The sequence below is a fragment of the Scleropages formosus genome, chromosome 13 (assembly GCF_900964775.1).
Source record: "Scleropages formosus chromosome 13, fSclFor1.1, whole genome shotgun sequence".
Lineage (NCBI taxonomy): Eukaryota > Metazoa > Chordata > Actinopteri > Osteoglossiformes > Osteoglossidae > Scleropages > Scleropages formosus.
In genome coordinates, this window is record NC_041818.1 from 19,863,837 (window position 1) to 19,883,104 (window position 19,268).

At 46.5% G+C, this 19,268-nt stretch overlaps 1 protein-coding gene across 1 annotated transcript in view; it reads right to left on the bottom strand.

Moving 5' to 3' along the window:
• Positions 1-19,268, bottom strand: part of LOC108936843 (A disintegrin and metalloproteinase with thrombospondin motifs 2-like) — a 110,749-nt gene that overhangs the window by 49,937 nt on the left and 41,544 nt on the right. The window contains exon 3 of the mRNA XM_018756464.2: positions 18,647-18,815. Within this exon, the coding sequence (XP_018611980.1) occupies positions 18,647-18,815 (169 nt within the window). The remainder of the gene's footprint in view (positions 1-18,646; positions 18,816-19,268) is intronic.

The following is a 19,268-nucleotide window of genomic DNA, read 5'->3' on the forward strand; positions in this document are numbered from 1 at the left end:
GACACTGTGAAACACCAGACACTTTTAAGTTCTCACACAGGTAGGAAGACATGGCCTGTGATTTTGGCTGCTTTTTGTAAACACAGTGGATAGACACAGAATCACACGCACGCACGCACACACACACACACACACACACACACACACACACACACACACACACACACACACACACAGATCTTCTGCTCTGCATCCCTGCAGGTTACCGAGAGTATTGTACACTCATTCATGGTGAGCGTGGCGGCTCTTTGCTAGTCATTCATTCAATTGACTCATGCTTCTATCCACACCCACAGCCGATCCTGGAGTCTGTTCAAAAGCGGCACTCATCTTCTGTGGAAGCAATGACAAAACAGCCCACTCCCATTTACACCACTATGAGTATCAACTACAAACACCAAAAAAAAAAAAAAAAAAAAAAACAAAAAATAATGCTGCCACGCAGAAATCGGCAGCCCCGGACGCACGCTGCTCCTGAAGGCGTGGAAGTTTTACGGTATTCCACTGCCAGCAGTTCATAGCTTCTCACCACTGGTGAAATCTCACGCCCTACAGCACCACCTCGTCAGCAGGGTTAAGGAGGCTACACTTTGGTTGGGGTCAGGGAGAGTCCCAACGGGGGGGCTGAATTACATCCGGAGCACATACGGTATTCTATGCATTAATTCATTAGATAATACACACTTCCAACGGTTTGCTGGTTTGTGAGCGGTTCCCTGAACCCTGCCATGCCAGCAGATGTGATAAGACACAGGAAGCCCAGATGTGGAGATGTGCTCTCGCTGAGCTGTTTTCCGGTACTTATCTTATCTGTGGCGGCGCTTAACACGACAACAATGATCAGCGCTCCGATAGTTCGGACAAAAGCTTCCTGAGATCATTCCACCGGATATTCGATTGGGCACTCTGAGCATTTTCCAACCAGAAACTTCTGGGAACACACACCTTTGGAGAGGAATGATATTTTACCCTGCTTTGGATCAGTTCAAAAGCTCTGGTGACCTCCAACCGCATTGTGAAGATAACTGAAACTGCATGAACCAGGGCGGGGGATTTTATCAGCAGATGTAAGCACTGTTTGGTCCCCTTTAATTGAATCCACCAGGCTACCTTGAGGGAACATCACTTCTCTTCAGTTCACTTTAGACAAACACACAAGGAGTAAAGCTCAGGCAGACATGCTCGATGGCTGATGGTTCACAGTTCAAGGGTGCTCTTGGAATGCTATGTTCACATAGGGTTGGAAAATCGTCCTTGAAAGACACCAATGTGAGAACCATAAGGAAATTCAGGGAGCATCCTTAGAGCTCGGAAATCTTCAACACTGTTCCAAAACATTCCATCACAAAGAGGTCACAGTGTAAGAGTCTTGGGTTGACTAATAAAAGAGCATGTGGCTAACCCATCGCCCTTGACTCAATGACCAGGTCCATACTGCTTGATGAACCATGCAGATACACATATCTTGGGTTCCGGGTGGATTTAATCTCATGCTGATGTTGAGATGCATTTTACTATTCTGCTGGTGTGGTCAGCGCAGCTCGTACCCGTTCCTACTCAGTGTCTCCATGCTCTGATCGAGACCAACCCGCTGCTCTTTCTAAAACTGACTGGAGTTCACCTGGACTTCCTTGTGAAGCATTCATCCAGGTTCATCCACACTGCTTTCTGAAGCTCTCAGTCAGATCTCAACTTTGAAACACTCCCCATGGATCTCCCGCTACACTGGCAAATCCCAGAATGCATCAGTCGGCATTCCACTCACGAAAATTAGATGCTCATTAAAGGCGCACACACACACACACACACACATCTGGCCACTATTCACATTTTAAGTGTGCTTCAAAACCAATTGTTGTATCCCAGATGGCACCTGTAACAGACACCCCCTCCGATATGAAGACTTGGTGTCTTTGCATGACTGTCCTTCGTGGGCTCATTGCGGTGCTGATCCCTGGTCGCTCCGTGATGCCTTGTTAAGTCAGGCCCGTCGCTAGGAAGGACAAGATGGAAGAGCATGGCCAGAACTCTCCCTGCTCCATGCAATGCCAGTGAACACGCTTATTTATTGCCAATTTAAGCTGTAACGATTCAGACTCAGTCCAGGGCACGACACGCGTGCAGGAGCGGCGATACGAGCGCTCGTTCAGCTTTGCGTACGTGGCTGCCCCCGGCCCTGTGCCCCCTGGCACCCTTCCTCTGCTTAATGAAGCATTTTGTGTGCAACACAAACGCTATTAGCCATCTGAGGACATAATTAAGGTGAGTCGATTCCAGCAGACGCACGGCAAATTTGTGATTATGCAGTGATGAAACATAAGTTTAAATAGCCACGGTATTGAGGAGCAAAGCCTAATTTTCATTTCTGCGACTTTATTAAAAAGTCTTTGGAGCACTGGAGCTGGGGGGGGCTTTATGAGCGGGTTAATCCAGGGATTAATGATGTCAACTGCAGAACTGCTAATTAAAAATTATTAAGTATGTACGAAACAAGTAAAAATAAAAGCATTCTCCTAACACCTTGTTATCTAATGTCATAAACGTCAGAGCAGCCCTCTGCTCATGTCTCGCAGAAGACTTCACTTCTGCATGTTGACGGGAAGAACCAAAAATTATCCTGACACTTAAGGCAGCGCTTTGGGTGACTGGACACTAACTGGGAGGGGGACAAACGGAGTAAAAGTTATTCATAAAAGTGCCATAAATGCTGAGGTGTGGGACAAACACCATTCTCCGGGAGGGTTCGAACATAGCAGGCAGATGGTAGAGTGGAGCTTACAGCTGGCAAATGGGGCTCCTGTTAAGGTGCACGAACTTGGGTTCAAATCCCCCCTCCTGCTGTAGTGCCGTTGATTGAGGTATTTACCCTCATAGAGTAAAAATTACTTAGCTGCATAAATTAAGCATTTGTAGGGAGTTTAGTTTACAGCCCTCTCTTTGTAATGGGTTGTTCAAAAAAGGGATCAGATAAAAAATGGTTAATCAATGATAACTCTGCCATCAGCATTGCTCCACTGGACACTACTGACAACAGAAGAAAGAGAGGAGGCCTTTAGCTTGTTCAACAGCTGAAATCTAAACAGACAAACTGTTAATGGCACCATTATGTAGCAGTTTAGAAAGTGGTGCCTATAAAGGTCTCACGTATTAAAAAATGCTGTGGTGAAATACCACGAGGAAAAAATGAAAAAAGAATGTTTCCAGGACCCAGAACAACTTATTCTCTTATTGCTATATCCTAGTATGGCAGGGCATAATTAACTTTTTAAAGTGCTCTCACTACATTGCTTTACAAAACATCATTAACTGCTGTGTTTCATCCCGGTGCTTTAAAACTCAACAGAAACATATAAAAAGGTTGTGACAGATCCGACGCTTTGTTAGAAGAGAAATTTCATATCGGGCTTCAATGAGCTGAAATATATTTACATCACTTTTATTTTTAGGGCAACAACTCACAGTTAAGTGGAAAAAATTAGAAATCTTTGGCGCTTCTGTAAGCGGGAGCTTGTTATCTATCACCCCTGACAGGCGGGCTTCCAATAAAAGGCAGCATGGCCATATAGCAATGTCGGATCTCCAGCACCGCTGAATTAGCTGTTGGATTTGAACAATCCCAACTGCTTTCTTCCAGATCCTCATCTTCAGGTAGAGAAGAGGGGACAAGGAAAACAAGGCTGAGAGGGTGTTGGCTGACCCCGCCCTGTTACTTCTCCAGAGGTTGCCATGGCGACAGCAAGCCCCCTGTAACTGTGAGATTAACCTCCGCCGGCCGTGGCAGCAGTCCTGGCCCCCTCCCCCATCACACCCCTCTCCTCTGCTGGCCAGGGTTATTTATAGTCGGGCCAGGGCTTGCGATGTCCCCAGAGGATGCGTGGAGGGATTCTCTTTGCCCGTATTCTCTCTGCCTCTCCTTGTGGCAGTGCTGCGCTGCATCTAAACACCACTGCTGTCTCTGCAGGCTCTCCGTTGTCTTTCTGCACCCTAATTATATGAACTATATGACCCACAGCCCTAGCAGCAGGGCAGGCTACGCTCTTGTGGTTTGGAAGCTCCTGCTTACATTGACATTGATCCATTAAGCTGTCACTTTTTTCCAGTGCGACGTACATCTTAGAGAAAACAAAGTGTACTTCACAACAGATGAAGAGATTTACGTACAAACAGATGATTATCAAAGTGCAGTTTTTGTCTGATACCACTGTTTACTGCTGGCACACATTACTCGAGTAGCGGCGCATACATAGAATTAAGAATCTGACAGGAAATATTAAGATGATTGTGATGGGTGGTGCGATGCAAAAGTCTGTAGTTCTTTGGAGATCAGGACAGAAATGGTTTGAAAGAGGGAAGATCAGGGAAGAACCGGATTGAGTTTTGAGTCCTTTCTTGAATGCTGGCAAGTCTGCAGCAGTAGTAAGGGAGAGAGGGAGTTCATTCCACCACAATGAGGCCAAATCAACTGTTTTTCAATTTTCAGAGCCCTTGTGAGTAGGACCACCAAGCAGCCAGAGGAGGAGTACAACACTACTGCTGGGATGAAGGGAGCGATGAGGTCCTCCGGGCAAAGGGGTGCTGGTCCTCTGACGGTACTGTAGGCCAAAACCAGAGTCTTATAAATGTAAACTTGAAATGGCTTGCAGTAGATGCGAGTGGAGAGAGATGGGAAGGTTTACATTCCCAAAGTTTCTATTCTCTGTGACTCAACCTAACTCCTGGCTCACAGCCCTGGAACAAGGGCTAGCAATTTATGTAGTGTAGTGCTACTCGCTGCTGTCTCACAGAACCTGGGTGGTGTGAGAGAACATGGGTTCGATCCCCACTCAGCCTGTGTGAAGTTTGCATGTTCCCCTTGTGTCTGTGTGGGTTTCCTCCGGGTGCTCCGGTTTCCTCCCACAGTCCAAAGACATGCTGTTCAGGTTAACCCACAGTGTGTGAGCAAGAGAGAGAGTTTGTTCCACTGATGTATAGATGAGTGACCCAGTGTAAGTAGTGTATCTAGCAGTGTAAGTCACTGCGGTGAATAAGGTGTGTGGGCTCATAACACTCCATAGAGTTCAGTGGAAGTCACTTTAAAGAAAAGTGTCAGCTAAGCAAATAAATGAAAATGGACAAAGGTGTCAGCTAAATAAATTGTAAAGATAATAATATTTCTCCTTGGCTAGAATGGCAGATGAAGGTTCCCTTGGATGCTGTGCTCCTTGACAAACATCCCAGGATTACACAGTCATACCACAAAGCTGGGTCTGGCTGCAGCACTGTCGTGTCACTGGGAGGCAAACTGAAGGCAGGAGCAGATCTCAGAAATGAAGAAAGGGTTCCTGTGCAAAAAATGCAGGACGTGTGCAGGAGACTACAGTATACACACAAGAACCTCTTGAAAGTTTTTAGCGGTTAAACGTTTTGTTAGGTGTCAAGTTAAATTTAAGATAATGATGGTAATTCCAACACCTTTCAGAAAATACATCTGAATGGAGTTTGTGAAAATACAATGAGCCAAGGGCAGGAGGGAGAAAAACTGGCTAAGGAACCTGTGAGTCACGTGCTGGAATGGTGTAATGCCAGCATCTGTGGACAGGGCCATGGGGAACTGGGCATGCTCCCTCAGCGAAAAGGCCACTCCACAGGGTGACGGGGAGCACAGAGGTACCGTAAATTGCTGCCAAACGCTCCGCCGCAAACACCCCTCCATCTGGAAGCTGTAGACAGCAAACGGCACTGGGGGTTTCAGCCGCAGCACGGCCTTCGCTTCAGGAGCCAGAAGAACATGGGATTTCCCAGAGGAAAACAGACTTTTTCTCAGTCCAGAGGAAGACCGAGTGCCAAAGAGGGTCTCAGCTGTCTGGTGTCAACATACTACTTATAGGGATCGGTTCACTTTACCGGGCCGTTTGGAGAAAACCCTGAAAGTACTACTGCAAGGACATAGTAAACCAGGGCCAAAAAGAAAAGGTAAGTTGACGCGCCTGCAAAAACCTTTTTGAGATGTGGCTTTAACGTGGGGCCGCGAGTTAGCACAGTCCGTTAGCGGAAGCCTCTTCTTCAGATGCTAATTCCTCATCCTGTTATGGCCTCATTTGGGAGAGACGCATTCACGTCATGTGTCCACTGTGGCCTTAATGACGAAGGCTTGTGGACTAGCAGGGAACAGCCAAACACATCGCTTTTCCCACCAGAAGCCCCATAGATTATAGAGTGGGCGGAAAGGATGACAAGGAGAAGAAGGTTAACAAAATCGAAGTGCTACGGCTCGTCTCACATCCACATCCCCTACAAAGGAGAACTCGGGCTAGACAGCCATTGCTCACTTCATAAGGCCTTCAGAAATGTGCCGTTTTTTCTATGAAGTATGAACATCTTTGACAAAGAAGACAAATTGTGCCACCACCTTGGGACCCAATAGCAGCAGAATTAATGCTGTTATAAAAATTCATTTATTCTTGGTATAAGAAAACTTCTATTTGTCACTGTGTCTATTTTATTGTGCCATGTGGCTGAACTGTATGACCTTGGCCACCGAAAGTGTCACATGAAATAATGGAGTAACTGACTGGGTCATCGACAGTGATGTTCCACGATACCATTGGGACAGACGCAGTGATGTGGGGGGGATGGGAACATCCACAGTGATGTCATGTGTCTGAGAAACCCACAGAGATATCATATGACTGGATGTCCAGAACACTGAGTGAGGATACCGTTATGTCATGGCCAGCTTGGCCAGTAGAGCCAGCCCAAGGGAATTTGCAGCCAGTTGCTGAGTAAGGTGTCCTCACCCCTCCGGTGTTAAAGCTCATCCTGTGGGAACTCCGGCTGTGTCAGTGATTATGGCCCCCGCAGTGTCATTATCCCATCGCGACCCATGCTGCTCAGCACCGCACAAGTTATTACAGTAATGCCCTTTTCCATGAGGTCAGGACCTTGGCAGTGTGAACAATGAGAAAGTACTCAGTGCAAGAGTCTCAGGGTTGACATGTACTGGGCGACAGAGGAGCGATACCGCCAAGATGTTGACTGAAAGCCATAGTCATGTCATCCTTGTCTGCAGTGCCAACCAGCCTGTACCGTGGCTGTACTGGCTTCTTTTGACACGCACAGTCTGCGGAAAACGAAGCATGAAATCAATTCCACTGTGCATTAATAACTCTCTTGAGGACATGGGGTTATTGGTGGACGGTCAGATCCAGACAAATAAGTCATGAAGAAGGAGAAGTTTAAAATCGTGTCCTGAAACAGTGATTCCTCAGAGAACATCTGATGAGCTGAGAGTTCTCGCTGGATGACCGAATGCAGTTGAGCATTCAGCGCCAAACTAAACTTTAGAAAATGAATTTGTCATAGCATCCTTCTACATGCTGAGGAGTATGAACTTCTCTGAACAAGTCCCTCTGCTAAGAATAATACTTTGTCAACACTACACGTTCCAAGTTACCTGGCAACACTCCAAGTAAGTTGGCTAACACACAGACATACGCATGGATGAGGGGATTCACTTTCACGAGCTGTGCTGCAAACTCATGCTCTTTTCACTTTTCTTTTTAAATGTTTTTTTGCAAACATGAACTCTTCAGCTAATGTTTTTGTTTACAGTACAGTGGTTGGAACGGTATTCCTTATTATTTATCATGTATTATTTACTCGGTTACGCTTTTTTGCAAAATTACTTATAATGTTACGTTTGTAGAGGGGGGTGCGGTGGTGCACTAGCACAGTGGGTTGGACCAGCTCCTACTCTCCAGTGGGTCTGGGGTTCGAGTGCTGCTTGGGGTGCCTTGCAACAGACTGGTGTCCCGTCCTGGGTGTGTTCCCTCCCCCTCCAGCCTTACACCCTGTGTTGCCGGGTCAGGCTCCGGCTCCCTGTGACCCCATATGGGACAAGTGGTTCAGACGATGTGTGTGTATTAAGTTTGTACACTTATCTACTGCCAATTATTTACCCATTTATAGAGTCGGCTCAAGGATACTGAAGCAGGAACAGGGATTCAAACCCGAATCCCTTAACTGCAAGGAGACAGCTCTAGCCAATATGCTGGCTCCCATGATCAAGGCACTGACCCTGAATTGGTCTAGTAAGAACACCCTGCAGTACAGATGTGTAAAACATCATCCCTAAATGAATAAATCATAATAATGGTAAAAAGCAGGATGAAACTGGCACAAATGTTTAAAAAAATCTGTTCGCCTCCATTGAGGTTAACCTCCATCCCATTCTGTTGCAACAGACTATTTTTTTAATTTGTAGAAAATCCGGAGGGATCATGCTAACCCAACAAGGCCTATCACAAGGACTAACAACGATCGCCTGAGGATCAACAAGATGGTACAGATGGACAAGGAGGAAAGCAACTAGACAACAGGGTGATCAAAGGTGAGGGAGGGGAGGAATAACTCCTGGGAGATGACTGCAGGAGGTTAGTGGGACAGAAAGGAGTAATCGTTGGTCCTACACCCTTCAGACCTTCAGTCCAAGCTGCACAGATGATCAGTACTTTGGTTTATCTTCGAGTAGCCTTTAGCAGACAAATCATCACTGCTGACAGCTGGCACAGCAGACACACTGGCAACGATTCACTCACACAGGAACAAACGCAGTCTCTCCCTCTCTCTTCTTCTCTCTCTCTCACACACACACACACACACACACACACACACACACACACACACACGTACTATACAGATACTGGACCAAACATAAATTAATTTGCTAAAATTCAAAGTTGTCCCTTCTTTAAAACTCCTTATGCTACAATATTACAACCAGATGACCCACGGAACTGGAACACTGTCCTGCCATAATTCACCGCATGGCTAACTCCAGAGCTTGCATGAAATAACTGTATGGAGCTGAAACTCCAGTCAGTTTCCATACAGTTTATGGAATTTGCATAGACAAGATCTTTTCATCAGACTTGCTGTCTTCTAAAAGTTGCGCTGCACCTGCAGGCTGATCGGAAGAAGTTTAAAGCAGCCTTGTCTTACTACTGTTTGGAGCAGAAAAGCTCAAAAAAAAAAAACAAAAAAAAAAAAAAAAAAAACAAATGGAACAATGTGACTTATTCCATTAACAATCCCCCAGGAAGGGTGAAATTAAAGACAGCTCAACACACTCACATCACTTTTTAATCATCTCAGAAATGTTCACCGTTCAAAAGGATTTTTCTTTCCTTTTTCCCCACAATGACCATCACTGAATATGAAAACTGTAAACAGTACACACACACAGAGAAACTCCACATGCATCGACAAACTACTAGTTAAGCATGCCGTCTTATGTTCTTATAGGGTGTCATTATGTATATGTCAGTGTTGCCCTAACATTAAACATGCCTTATAGAAGAGCCTTCCGTGGGTTTGCCAACTCTAACACGAATGCAATATTGCTTTCATTAACATAATTTTGTATGTATTTCATGCTTTCATTCAAAGTGACTTAAAACTTTACAAATTCATTCCTCAAGTGTTAAACAAGCTGAACATTCCCAAGAACTGAACTCACCATGTTGAGATTAAAAAGCCTGTGTCACGCCCCTGTATGGAGCCATTGTACCTGTAGCAGAGAAGGGCACAGGGGCATAAAAGTACGGTACTCGCGCACATCCAGTCACGGAACCTCTTTGAGTGCACCGCAGCAGCTATGCCTTGCGTATTCAGCGATTTCCTCGACTTTCCTGTTCCCTTGTTGACCTACTCCATCTCTGTGTTTCCCTGGTTCCCTGACTCTCGCCTGCCTCTGACCAAGACCTTCAGATTCTCCTTGGAACGATGTTTGCCCCTCGAAGACCTTCTGCCTGTCCCTCGGTTCTCGCTTTTTCCTGTCCCTTCTTGGCTTCTGCATTCCACGAGGCTTTGCACACGCACTTGGGTCTGTCGCCTCACGGTGGCCATGACAGCCTGTGCCTTCTGCCACTCTGCTACCAACTGCCTGCTGCACATGAAAAGGAAGGGTGGTCTTCACAGACCCTTAACCCAGTGCCCATTTAACAAGGCTAAGCCTTGACTAGAGAGGCTACAGTTCTGATTGTGGTGTTGAGTCGGCCAAAAGACTGCAGACTAGGATATGTAAATGCTCTTGATGTGCAGGAGGAATTATCTGACCTGGGTGGGATGTTTCAGTACGAAAAGATTTGACCATTTGCTTATTTAGATTTTGAAAGTCCAACTGCATCAGCAGAAGCCTGCCGCAGTGCTGTGTATGACAAAACATTAGCCTATACCTCATGCGTGTCAGAATATGCATTCCTGACTTTATGAACATTTACTTCTCCTGCTGTCTCTTGGGGAGAACCCCCAAAACCAGAAGGTGCTTGTTTAAAGAGTTCTGGACCCTCGAAAGCAGATGGTGTCTGTTCAAAGAGTTGAGGAACCTCTGGACCAGAAGGTCTGCGCTCAGAGCATACCGAGAATTAGCAGCGCTCTAGCCTTCTGACGGAGGAGAGGGGGCCAATCCGTACTGCATAATTATACACGGCGGAGTGTCTTGCATCCGTCCAGATGTGTTGGTCACAGCTGGAACACAGAGGAGAAACAGGAGATGGCAGGCAGTGTTTGCTCAGAGTTTAACAGCATTACAGCATGCTGCTCCCCCATCAGTGTTGATGAAAGCAAGGGTACGGCCGGGAGTGATGGTCCAACAGCTCCCTACAGACATTGAATCAGACAAGGCCCTGCAAAGTCGGAACCAATTCCTCCAATGGCAGGAATCGGGGGTCCGGAAAACAACACCCCTTTCAGTCTGCACCCTGCCTTCAAGTCCCTTCTCATGAAAACACACAGAAGACAATCTGGGTGCCCCAACACAGCACCAGGCACTCACATCCTTTGAGTTTGTGTGTACGTGAACCTGCCAGCCTGCAGGTTTTTCGGCGCCCGTGGCCAGCACAGCCCACCCGGTCGGTTGGCTCCCACCCTTTCAAGAGAGCCACCTGTCGAGAGAGCAAGTCGCCCCAATTAGAGGGCTCCTCGGCAGCAGAATGGAAAACAGAACAAGAGATCTCTCATCCAGCCTACAGGAGGGTGGGCTTCAGGCCCCCTAGTCCAGGTGTGCCTGGGAGAGGAAATTATAGAGAAATGCAGACCAGAGAGCAGCTGCTTTGCCAGCTCTAGTTTGTTCTGTCCCTTCAAAGGCGTGTTATTTTTTATTATTCCGATATCCTTATTCCTCTTCTTGTCTACATAATCTCTCACTGCCTCCCTCTCCCTCTCCTGCTATGTGCACTCTGTAAAATATGAATATAAAACACTGTATTGCAAATGATCCTGATAATCAGTCATTTCGTTACACTGCAAAGAACAGTTTTCAGAGTACAAAAACAAATAAAAAGCTGTATAAAATATACAATTGCATAAATGACTCTGTAAAATGTCATCCCTATTTTTGGATTCCTTTCTAAGAGCCGAATCAGATAAGCCTGAATGTTGAACTGACACCACTCTGTGAGTGAGTGGCCCTTCATACAAGAACGCACTTGACAGCAGAATAGAATATAATATGGACCAGAGCAGTTGGCTGGGGTGGATACCAGGACCCCAATGGAAAATGTACTGGAGTGTGAACTGCTAACAGGTACCTGTTGCTACGACAACTGTTGGAGGCGGGGCTCTGAGGACTCCTAGTCTGCAAATAGAATTCAATTGGTTGGAATAAGAACGGATCATGGCATTCTAGTGGACAAAACCCTCACTTCACCCTCATTGAGTCCATAAAATAATAATAAATCCATAAAGCCTAAGGGTTTGCCCTTTTCTGTGACTAACCTCATAGCCATGGTCGGCCATGCTGTTAGCCGGTTCCACTCTTGGTCATCATACCCACGTCTCCTCTGAGCCAAGGTGGGCTTTGATTACATTAATGACATCTCCCTTACATAACCTGACAGCTAAAGGGGGTCCTGGCCACTGTGTCAGCCAGCTTTGCTGGATCCACATTGCACTGTTGGCAAACTTCATTGTATAACTTCGGAACTGAGGTCTTGGACATCTTTATGACAGAACTTCTTCAGAAAGAAGAATGAGAGCTTGTTCAAATATGGGATTGATTCAGCCTGACACCTGGGCACTTCCTTGGTGCGTGGTGCCCACTTTCAACCCAAAATGGCAACATGAATGTGAGCCAGGAGGCTTGGAGGTAAAGGAAAACAGGTACTCGGCTCATCAACCACATCACTATGGGTTTTACGGGCTGCATAACACCAAGCACAGTGGTGCCAAACTCTGGAGCAACTACCACAAGAAGTAAACACATTGGTACATGGTGCTTTTACAATCATCCCTTGCTGTTTTTATGGAAACACCAAAAGTGCCTTTCATATTTATAGTGCTACCGTTTTTCAGCCTAGAAAAAAGGAAAAAAAAAAAACATGAATTGTGACCTACTTGTCTACTGTTTGCAGTTCTAGCCCTCTTTCATTTGGGAGGTTTTGCCCTGCAAACTTTCAGACTTGGGGCTCTTTTGTTCCCCTAACCCAGAGATAACAGAGAGGGATTCCAACAGTTGTGCCAAGGCTGACCATCAAAATTAGACAGTCCACCAAATCTAAGGGGTTCACACTGCTTTGTAGAGCATCACAGCTCTAGATCAGATCTCCATGTATTGAAGCAGCCCCAGGGAAACATATTCAGAAACAATAACCCAAAAGATCCAATATAACATGACTGGCAGGACTCCATATTGCCTTCTTCTATCCTTCTCCTGTTAGGTTAGTCCCTGAAATCCAGCTTGTGGTTGAGCATTTGAAATGGAACTAAAGAAAGTTTTCAGAGGAAGAAAAAAATGACACTATGCCAGAACTTCCCAGAAAGTATCTAACCACTTGTACTGCAATTAATTTGCAATGAATATTATAATTTATGACCAACAACTACAGAAAGAACCTGCAGTAACACCTGGGTGTGGTATGTGAAGACACATCAATAGAAAATGTTACTGATAAGAAAGATGATGCAGCTGCACCTTTCCCTCTTCTCCGTGGGTCATAGTCCTGGCAGGATGGACAGTCAGTCCCTCCTCCGTGTCATCGCTCTTGGCCAGCAGTTATGGCATAGCACAGGCCAGTAAACCAAGCCGCCATATACAGTGAGGGCAAAGGTATCTGGAAAATGCCTCGTAGCATACCATCTGCCTTGCTGTGTCCCCTGTTCCCTAGCCGGTTCTACTCATTCACTCCTTCCCAGCATGCCACAGGGATCAGCTGTGGTCCCCCACCCTCACATTACCCGTCACCCCCAGGGCCACAGTGTAGAAAATGAAGAAGAAAGGAACACGTCGGTGTGTGTCTATGAGGATGTGTGTGTTTGCAGGGGGATTTCTTCCCTGCCCAATGATGTTCTCAGTATATGGTCTACTGCTGAAATACGAGACCTGACTGTTAGCGTAACCATGACAGCAGCTGTGAGAAAAATATAACTGCTCAATGTATACTTGTGCGTTTCCCAATGGTGGTGTGGAGCTCTGTATTTGTAGTTCCTTAACAAACCCCATCCACTCCATTTTCACTGTCTCAGTCTATAAGCAGGATATGATAACACCCATCTTCCAGCCCATTCTCCAACCAATCAATAGTTTGTTCCTGAGATTTTTAAAGAGAACTAAGATGTATGTCTCATAAAACCAGAACAACACAATACGGCAATTTTCAGTCCTTGTAGTTCCGTATGGCTTCTTTCCTGCATTAAGTCGGGTCATATTGCTTGCTGCTCTATAGGTGGGGCATGACACAGCTTTGAAATTCACAGTGTGACGTGGACGGAAAGTCACCATAGAAGCGTTTGTATGATCTTACTCGGTGCTTGCTGCCTTTATCTGGAATGGCAGAGGCTTAAAGAGTAGCTGTTTTAATCCTAAAGTGCCAACTGTTTTCAGGTGTGTAGGTTCTGCTTGATATCGGGATAGGGTGCATTTATGTCACAACAGTAACTTATTAAAATCAGCAAAGTCCGTTGAAACTGCAATTCCCATTTCCTACAAACAGCCATTGCCTTTCAGCACCAGTCAAACTGGAGTTGACCAGCTTATTCAGGACATCATGCCAGTCGATACATCATTAACCCTTGCAAATAAGCCTTTCTGTATTGCAAGCCACTGGGCAAACATGCCAGTTTACTGCAGTAAGTGGGAATGGTTGCCTCACCATGTCAAGCTATTGGATTGAGAAATGCAGTTGTGCTATGAGGGACTGGGTCTCTCTGTCCACCCATCTCCACACGGTCCCACTTCCGATGCAGGAAATTACTGTGTGTGGAGATCTTCCATGATTCTCGCTGTGACCACCTGAAGCCTAGGAAACGCTTTTGACCGAGCTTTCCGCAGACCCCTCCCTCTCTGCATCAAGTAACACAAACGTATACTACCATCCTGACTGCTCCAGGAAACACCCGCACCAAAGTGCAGTAGAATTACCTCTCCAAAACAAATAACATCCCTATTTCCAGAGCCAGCACTACCCACACAAACAAAGAATATTAAAACAAAATAAAAACAAGATAATAAAACCGGCATATCATCACCGCCACTTCCCCCTCCCATGTCTATGCTCCCTTCGTCCTCTCCCAAGGCTGCAGTTAACATCCCCACATTCGCACTCTCCACTGTTAGCCCTAACAAACCCTGCAGCTGCATGTCTAAGATCTTAGGAGGACCAGATAAAAGGAATACATGAAATGGAACGTGGATGCCTTGCTATCGACGAGCCAAAAGGCAGCGAAAAACAAAAAAAGGGCAAGTATTAGACATGTGGAACACAGGTAAATGGCGGGTGGGATAAGGGGGGATAGCCCCGGGAGGACACAGGGTACTTGGATAATTGTGCCCTTGTCTGGCATGTCTCCTGGCGACCACAAAGCTCCGGCGCCAAACACCTTTTCAGCCCACGCCATCGATCGGGCGCCTGCTTTTCATTAGCTAATAGACAGCTTCAAAAGGCAACACTGAAGCAGCTGCATGAGTGGTGCTCCAGAGAGTGTGTGATTATGTCTGAGTATGAGTGTTCACCAGCGACGGTGTGCATCTTGCTTAATGCTGGATGGTGGTATGTGCCTACACACACACACACACACACACACACACACACACACACACACACACACACACACACACACACACGTGACTATCTCTCAGGTGTCAGTAACGGTGTCTATAGACTCACCTAACTCCGTCTGAGTCTGACTTGTTCCAGAGATCAACGGCGTTGGTTTCTATGGAAACCCTGACACGTTTCCCCCCTTCTCTCCCTGTTGTTCCTTTATTATTAGATGTTGTGGAGTAGACGACTCAGAATAGAACCATCCATCCTTATTATCAGTGTGCAAACATGCACTTGTCCCTCCTTGGCGCAGCCCACCCCCCCCAATCCTGTGCCTGCCTCATTAGAGATCCAGGCGTTTCATCACGCGCCAGCACCTGCGGGGTGCACTGCCATGTGTGCCATCGTGGCCGTCGGGCTCCCTTGCATCTGCCCTGCCCTGGCTTCCCTCCTGGTTATGCCGACAAAGGTGCTTATTAGCATTAGATAAGAGGCTGGGACAACTTTGGTGAGCGATTACAGTGATTTGTTTCTCAATAAAAGTCCACATCAAAGAGCCTGTACTTACACTTCACAAACCATAAGTGATGGCTAGTTGGCACAGAGTCGAACCATTTTCAAGTTATAATAAACTGAGGGGATCGCTGAGAGCTACACTGATGCGGAGCCTGGGGGGGGGGTGAACTTTACGGCAAAAAGTAGTAGCCACTTGACCATTTGACACATTGACCTATAATCCCGATGTGACAAGTTTTTTGGGTTCATGGCACTTCGCATTTTTGCCCGATATTTCACAGCTATGGCACTACGTCCAAACAACCTCACAGCCCATGGTCACTCCACTGTTCATACTCCTGTACAGAGGACACTTGCTGCAATGTAGACGCCTTCATTCAAAGGCCGACACCTGAACCCCAGGAACACCTTGCACTGTCACACCTGACACTAAGGTAGAGCAGCCTGAGGAAATGCCACTGAGGTGAGGAAGGAAGCGATGTGGGGCAGACAGGCCACATGAGAGCAGAAGCCCTTTAAATAATTAAGGGCTTGATTCTCCATTTCCCCTAATTAAGTTACATGCGGACAGCAGGCATTTTCTCTCCAGTTCAATAGTCCATTACATGCAACATGAAATATGATGTTAGACGCCCCGTGGCTCGCCGAGGAAGCTCCCACTGAGAGGGTGTAATCCTACCTACGTTGTCGTCCTTCCACGGGACGCACGCACACCCCTCTTTCGCCCGGGGATTTCGCCGGCAAATGTGGCTGTTAACCGTTTCAGTGCCAGGGCATGTATCGCAGACGGCATGTCCTTACTTTCAGCAAGTAGAAGGCGAGTGCAGAACAAAGGGGCGGGGAGGGCGTTGCTTGGAAACGGACACCGGCACATTAAAAAATTTAAGAAGTCTGAAAGTCGACACTGTTCGGTGGGTGCTGTTTCAGAAGCAGCATGTAGAGGCAGTCGTTTTAACTCCCCTCCCATCCCCCCCGAAAACCACAGTTTTATCGTGGCTCCTTTTCTTTCACTTGCTGGGAGGAAACTCAGTTTGCCACCTTCAAAAGCATTCTGTCCTCCACCTGGATAAAGACGGAGGAGGCAAAGACAGTGAGAGGGCAACGTCAGAATGTGACAGGAAAACGTGAGTGGAAAACATGAGGGGAGAGCACAGGAGAGGGCCTTAAAAGATTAGATGGTGAGGGACACGCCCCAGCCTGCCTTCTTCCAGGGCAGTGAATGCAGCCCACAGACGGAAACACGATGTCACTTCCCCTGGGCATCATGGGGAACATTTGGTTCTGTTCCCTTCTCTGGAGCAAAACCACACATATACTTTGACCTTGAAGACTCCATGACCATTAACTGTAAAATGCTGAATAATTTGAGGGACAAAAAAAAAAAAAAAAAACACTTTTGTGTGTGGACCTTGGCGCAATAGTGCAGGCAGGCCTCAGAAGAGAGTCTGCTGCTGCTCCTATTGCATCCTGGGATCTGTGAGCAGAGCTCTCTCCTCATGACCCGCAGCCTGTCCAGCTATATGCCAGAATCAATGCCACTGCCAGTGAAACTCATGCCAGACCGAACCCTACACCATACAAAAGGACCACTACAGTACACCACTAAAACACTTCTACTACAGTGTAGAAATGTTGTAGTGGTCTACTATAGTACCATAGACACATTTTCTCTAAAGCAATTTCTGTAGCTTACTGTGGTCTACTGAATCCTTTTGTAAAGTCAGATAGTTACCAGAGGAAACCAGGGTGAGTACCACAGTGAGTGGGACTTGAACCTGCAACACTTTGGGTTGCCAGTTCAGATGCTACAACACTAGGTTGCTTTCTTGCTGAGAAAACAAATATATAAGTAACCATGGGCAAGAAGAATGAAAAATGGACCAAGGGGGAGCAAGAGGAAAACAGACACAGATGGAAAAACTATACAAACCAAAAAAAGAACAAAAAAAAAAAGCTTCATTTTCTTATACAGAAACTTTGGAAAAATGACAAACCAAACAAGCAGTGTTTACTGGCTTGTATACACTGAGCCACATCCCGAATCGTACAATTATGCGACATAAAGAGAGTTTGCATAATTAGAACGTGGGAGCAAACGTTTCCTAGTTGAGGTGATAAGTCCAGAAGTCAGTCAACATCTTCCATGAAGTGGATGCATTGCTGTGGTGTCTGGAGCAAGGGAGGTCAACGAATCACTCCAAGCATCTCAGAACGAACCTCCTGCACCGTGCGGTTGGGCTGAACTTCGCCCATCCCTCTGCTAACATCCTGCACCTTTCAGGCTAATTACCTGCGTGTTTTACATTACCACTTCACATGTCTTACAGGGGAAAGAACAGAATCCACTCCTTGTGCCAACAAAATCTCACCCATTTTTGTCAATCATACTGGGTTTGTTGTTTGTCATTTTTGCAAGTAACTGCAGACTAATAGCTTTATGGATCTTGACACAACACTGTGATGTAACACAAACACCTAGGGTGTTGGGTGGTGACTTATCTTTTAGTACATAAAATTAAAAGTCCATAAAACTGCAGCTGACATCAATTTTGGGTAAACCATGCGAGTCAAGAAAAAGTCGAAAGAAGTGTTGTTTAATAACGCTCTGTCCAGTGTCCCCCCTCTTCAGAGTTCCCTCCTGAATGGCTCCAAATACATGTTACATGTGGAAACATGCAGGGGAACACATGAAACACCTCCGCTGGATTCCTGCTAACATCCGTAGATGCAGTGTTGTTTACTCAGTTTCCTCAGGCCTTTTTTCCATCCCCAGTTCCACTTTCGTCACCATTGAAATACATATACAAGCTTATTATTTTCCCCCTTGTATTTCTGCTGCCCAGTATGCACAACACGCTGAAAAAAAGGTGCTGATGCAGTTATGTCGGCATTTCATACTGCTCCGTCTGTGCCCGTTTACAGTGTTGGAGTGATGTAATGGTGCCACAGATAGAGAGCCGACGTGAAAGCTTTTTAGCGAAGCCACAGAAAGTGCATGGAGGCCTCGTTCGCCACGCACACACACTCCACTCACTGCTTCATTCTCTGGCCTGTTGGTGTAGCCAGTTTGCTCAGAGTGAGGGGTGACATGGCGGAGCGGGACCCGGACTGACCTCTGTAGTGCATGTCAGCCGTATCGGAGGCAGGAGGCTTCTTCATGGCCGAAGCACGGTAGACGACGTGGGTGCGGCCGCCGCCACCATCCTCCTCGCCCATCACGTGATCTCCTCGCTCCACGGGCTCGATGAAGAACTCCTCCTGCTCCGTTCGAATCATACCAGCCTGGAAGACAAGGGCAGTAAGGACACTCGGTCAGCAACCAAGGGCCTTCATCCGATGGACAAGGGAGACACTTGTATCTGTTTTATTTTTAAAAAACAATCACAGTAACTATGCAAAAAAAAGCACACCTAAATGAAGTGTGCGAGTGTAAGAAGAAAACTGAGAAATTCTCGAGTTTGGGATCAAGAAGACCTCATGTGACTCAGCGCAAGTTGCAGTTTGAACATACAACAGTGTTTCACTTAGTGGTCTCTGTCACACTGAGTTGGTCCACAGAGATCCCCTGACAAAGTAGCTTCCTAACACACCAGACCCCCCCATGCCTCTACCTACCAACTCACTCCTCCCTCTGCAATAACAAATGTAATCATAATAAAGGTAGCAGTGATGGTACAGGTACAGTGGTTAGAGCCATGGTCTGAAATCGAAAGACCTGGGTTCAAATGCCCCTCC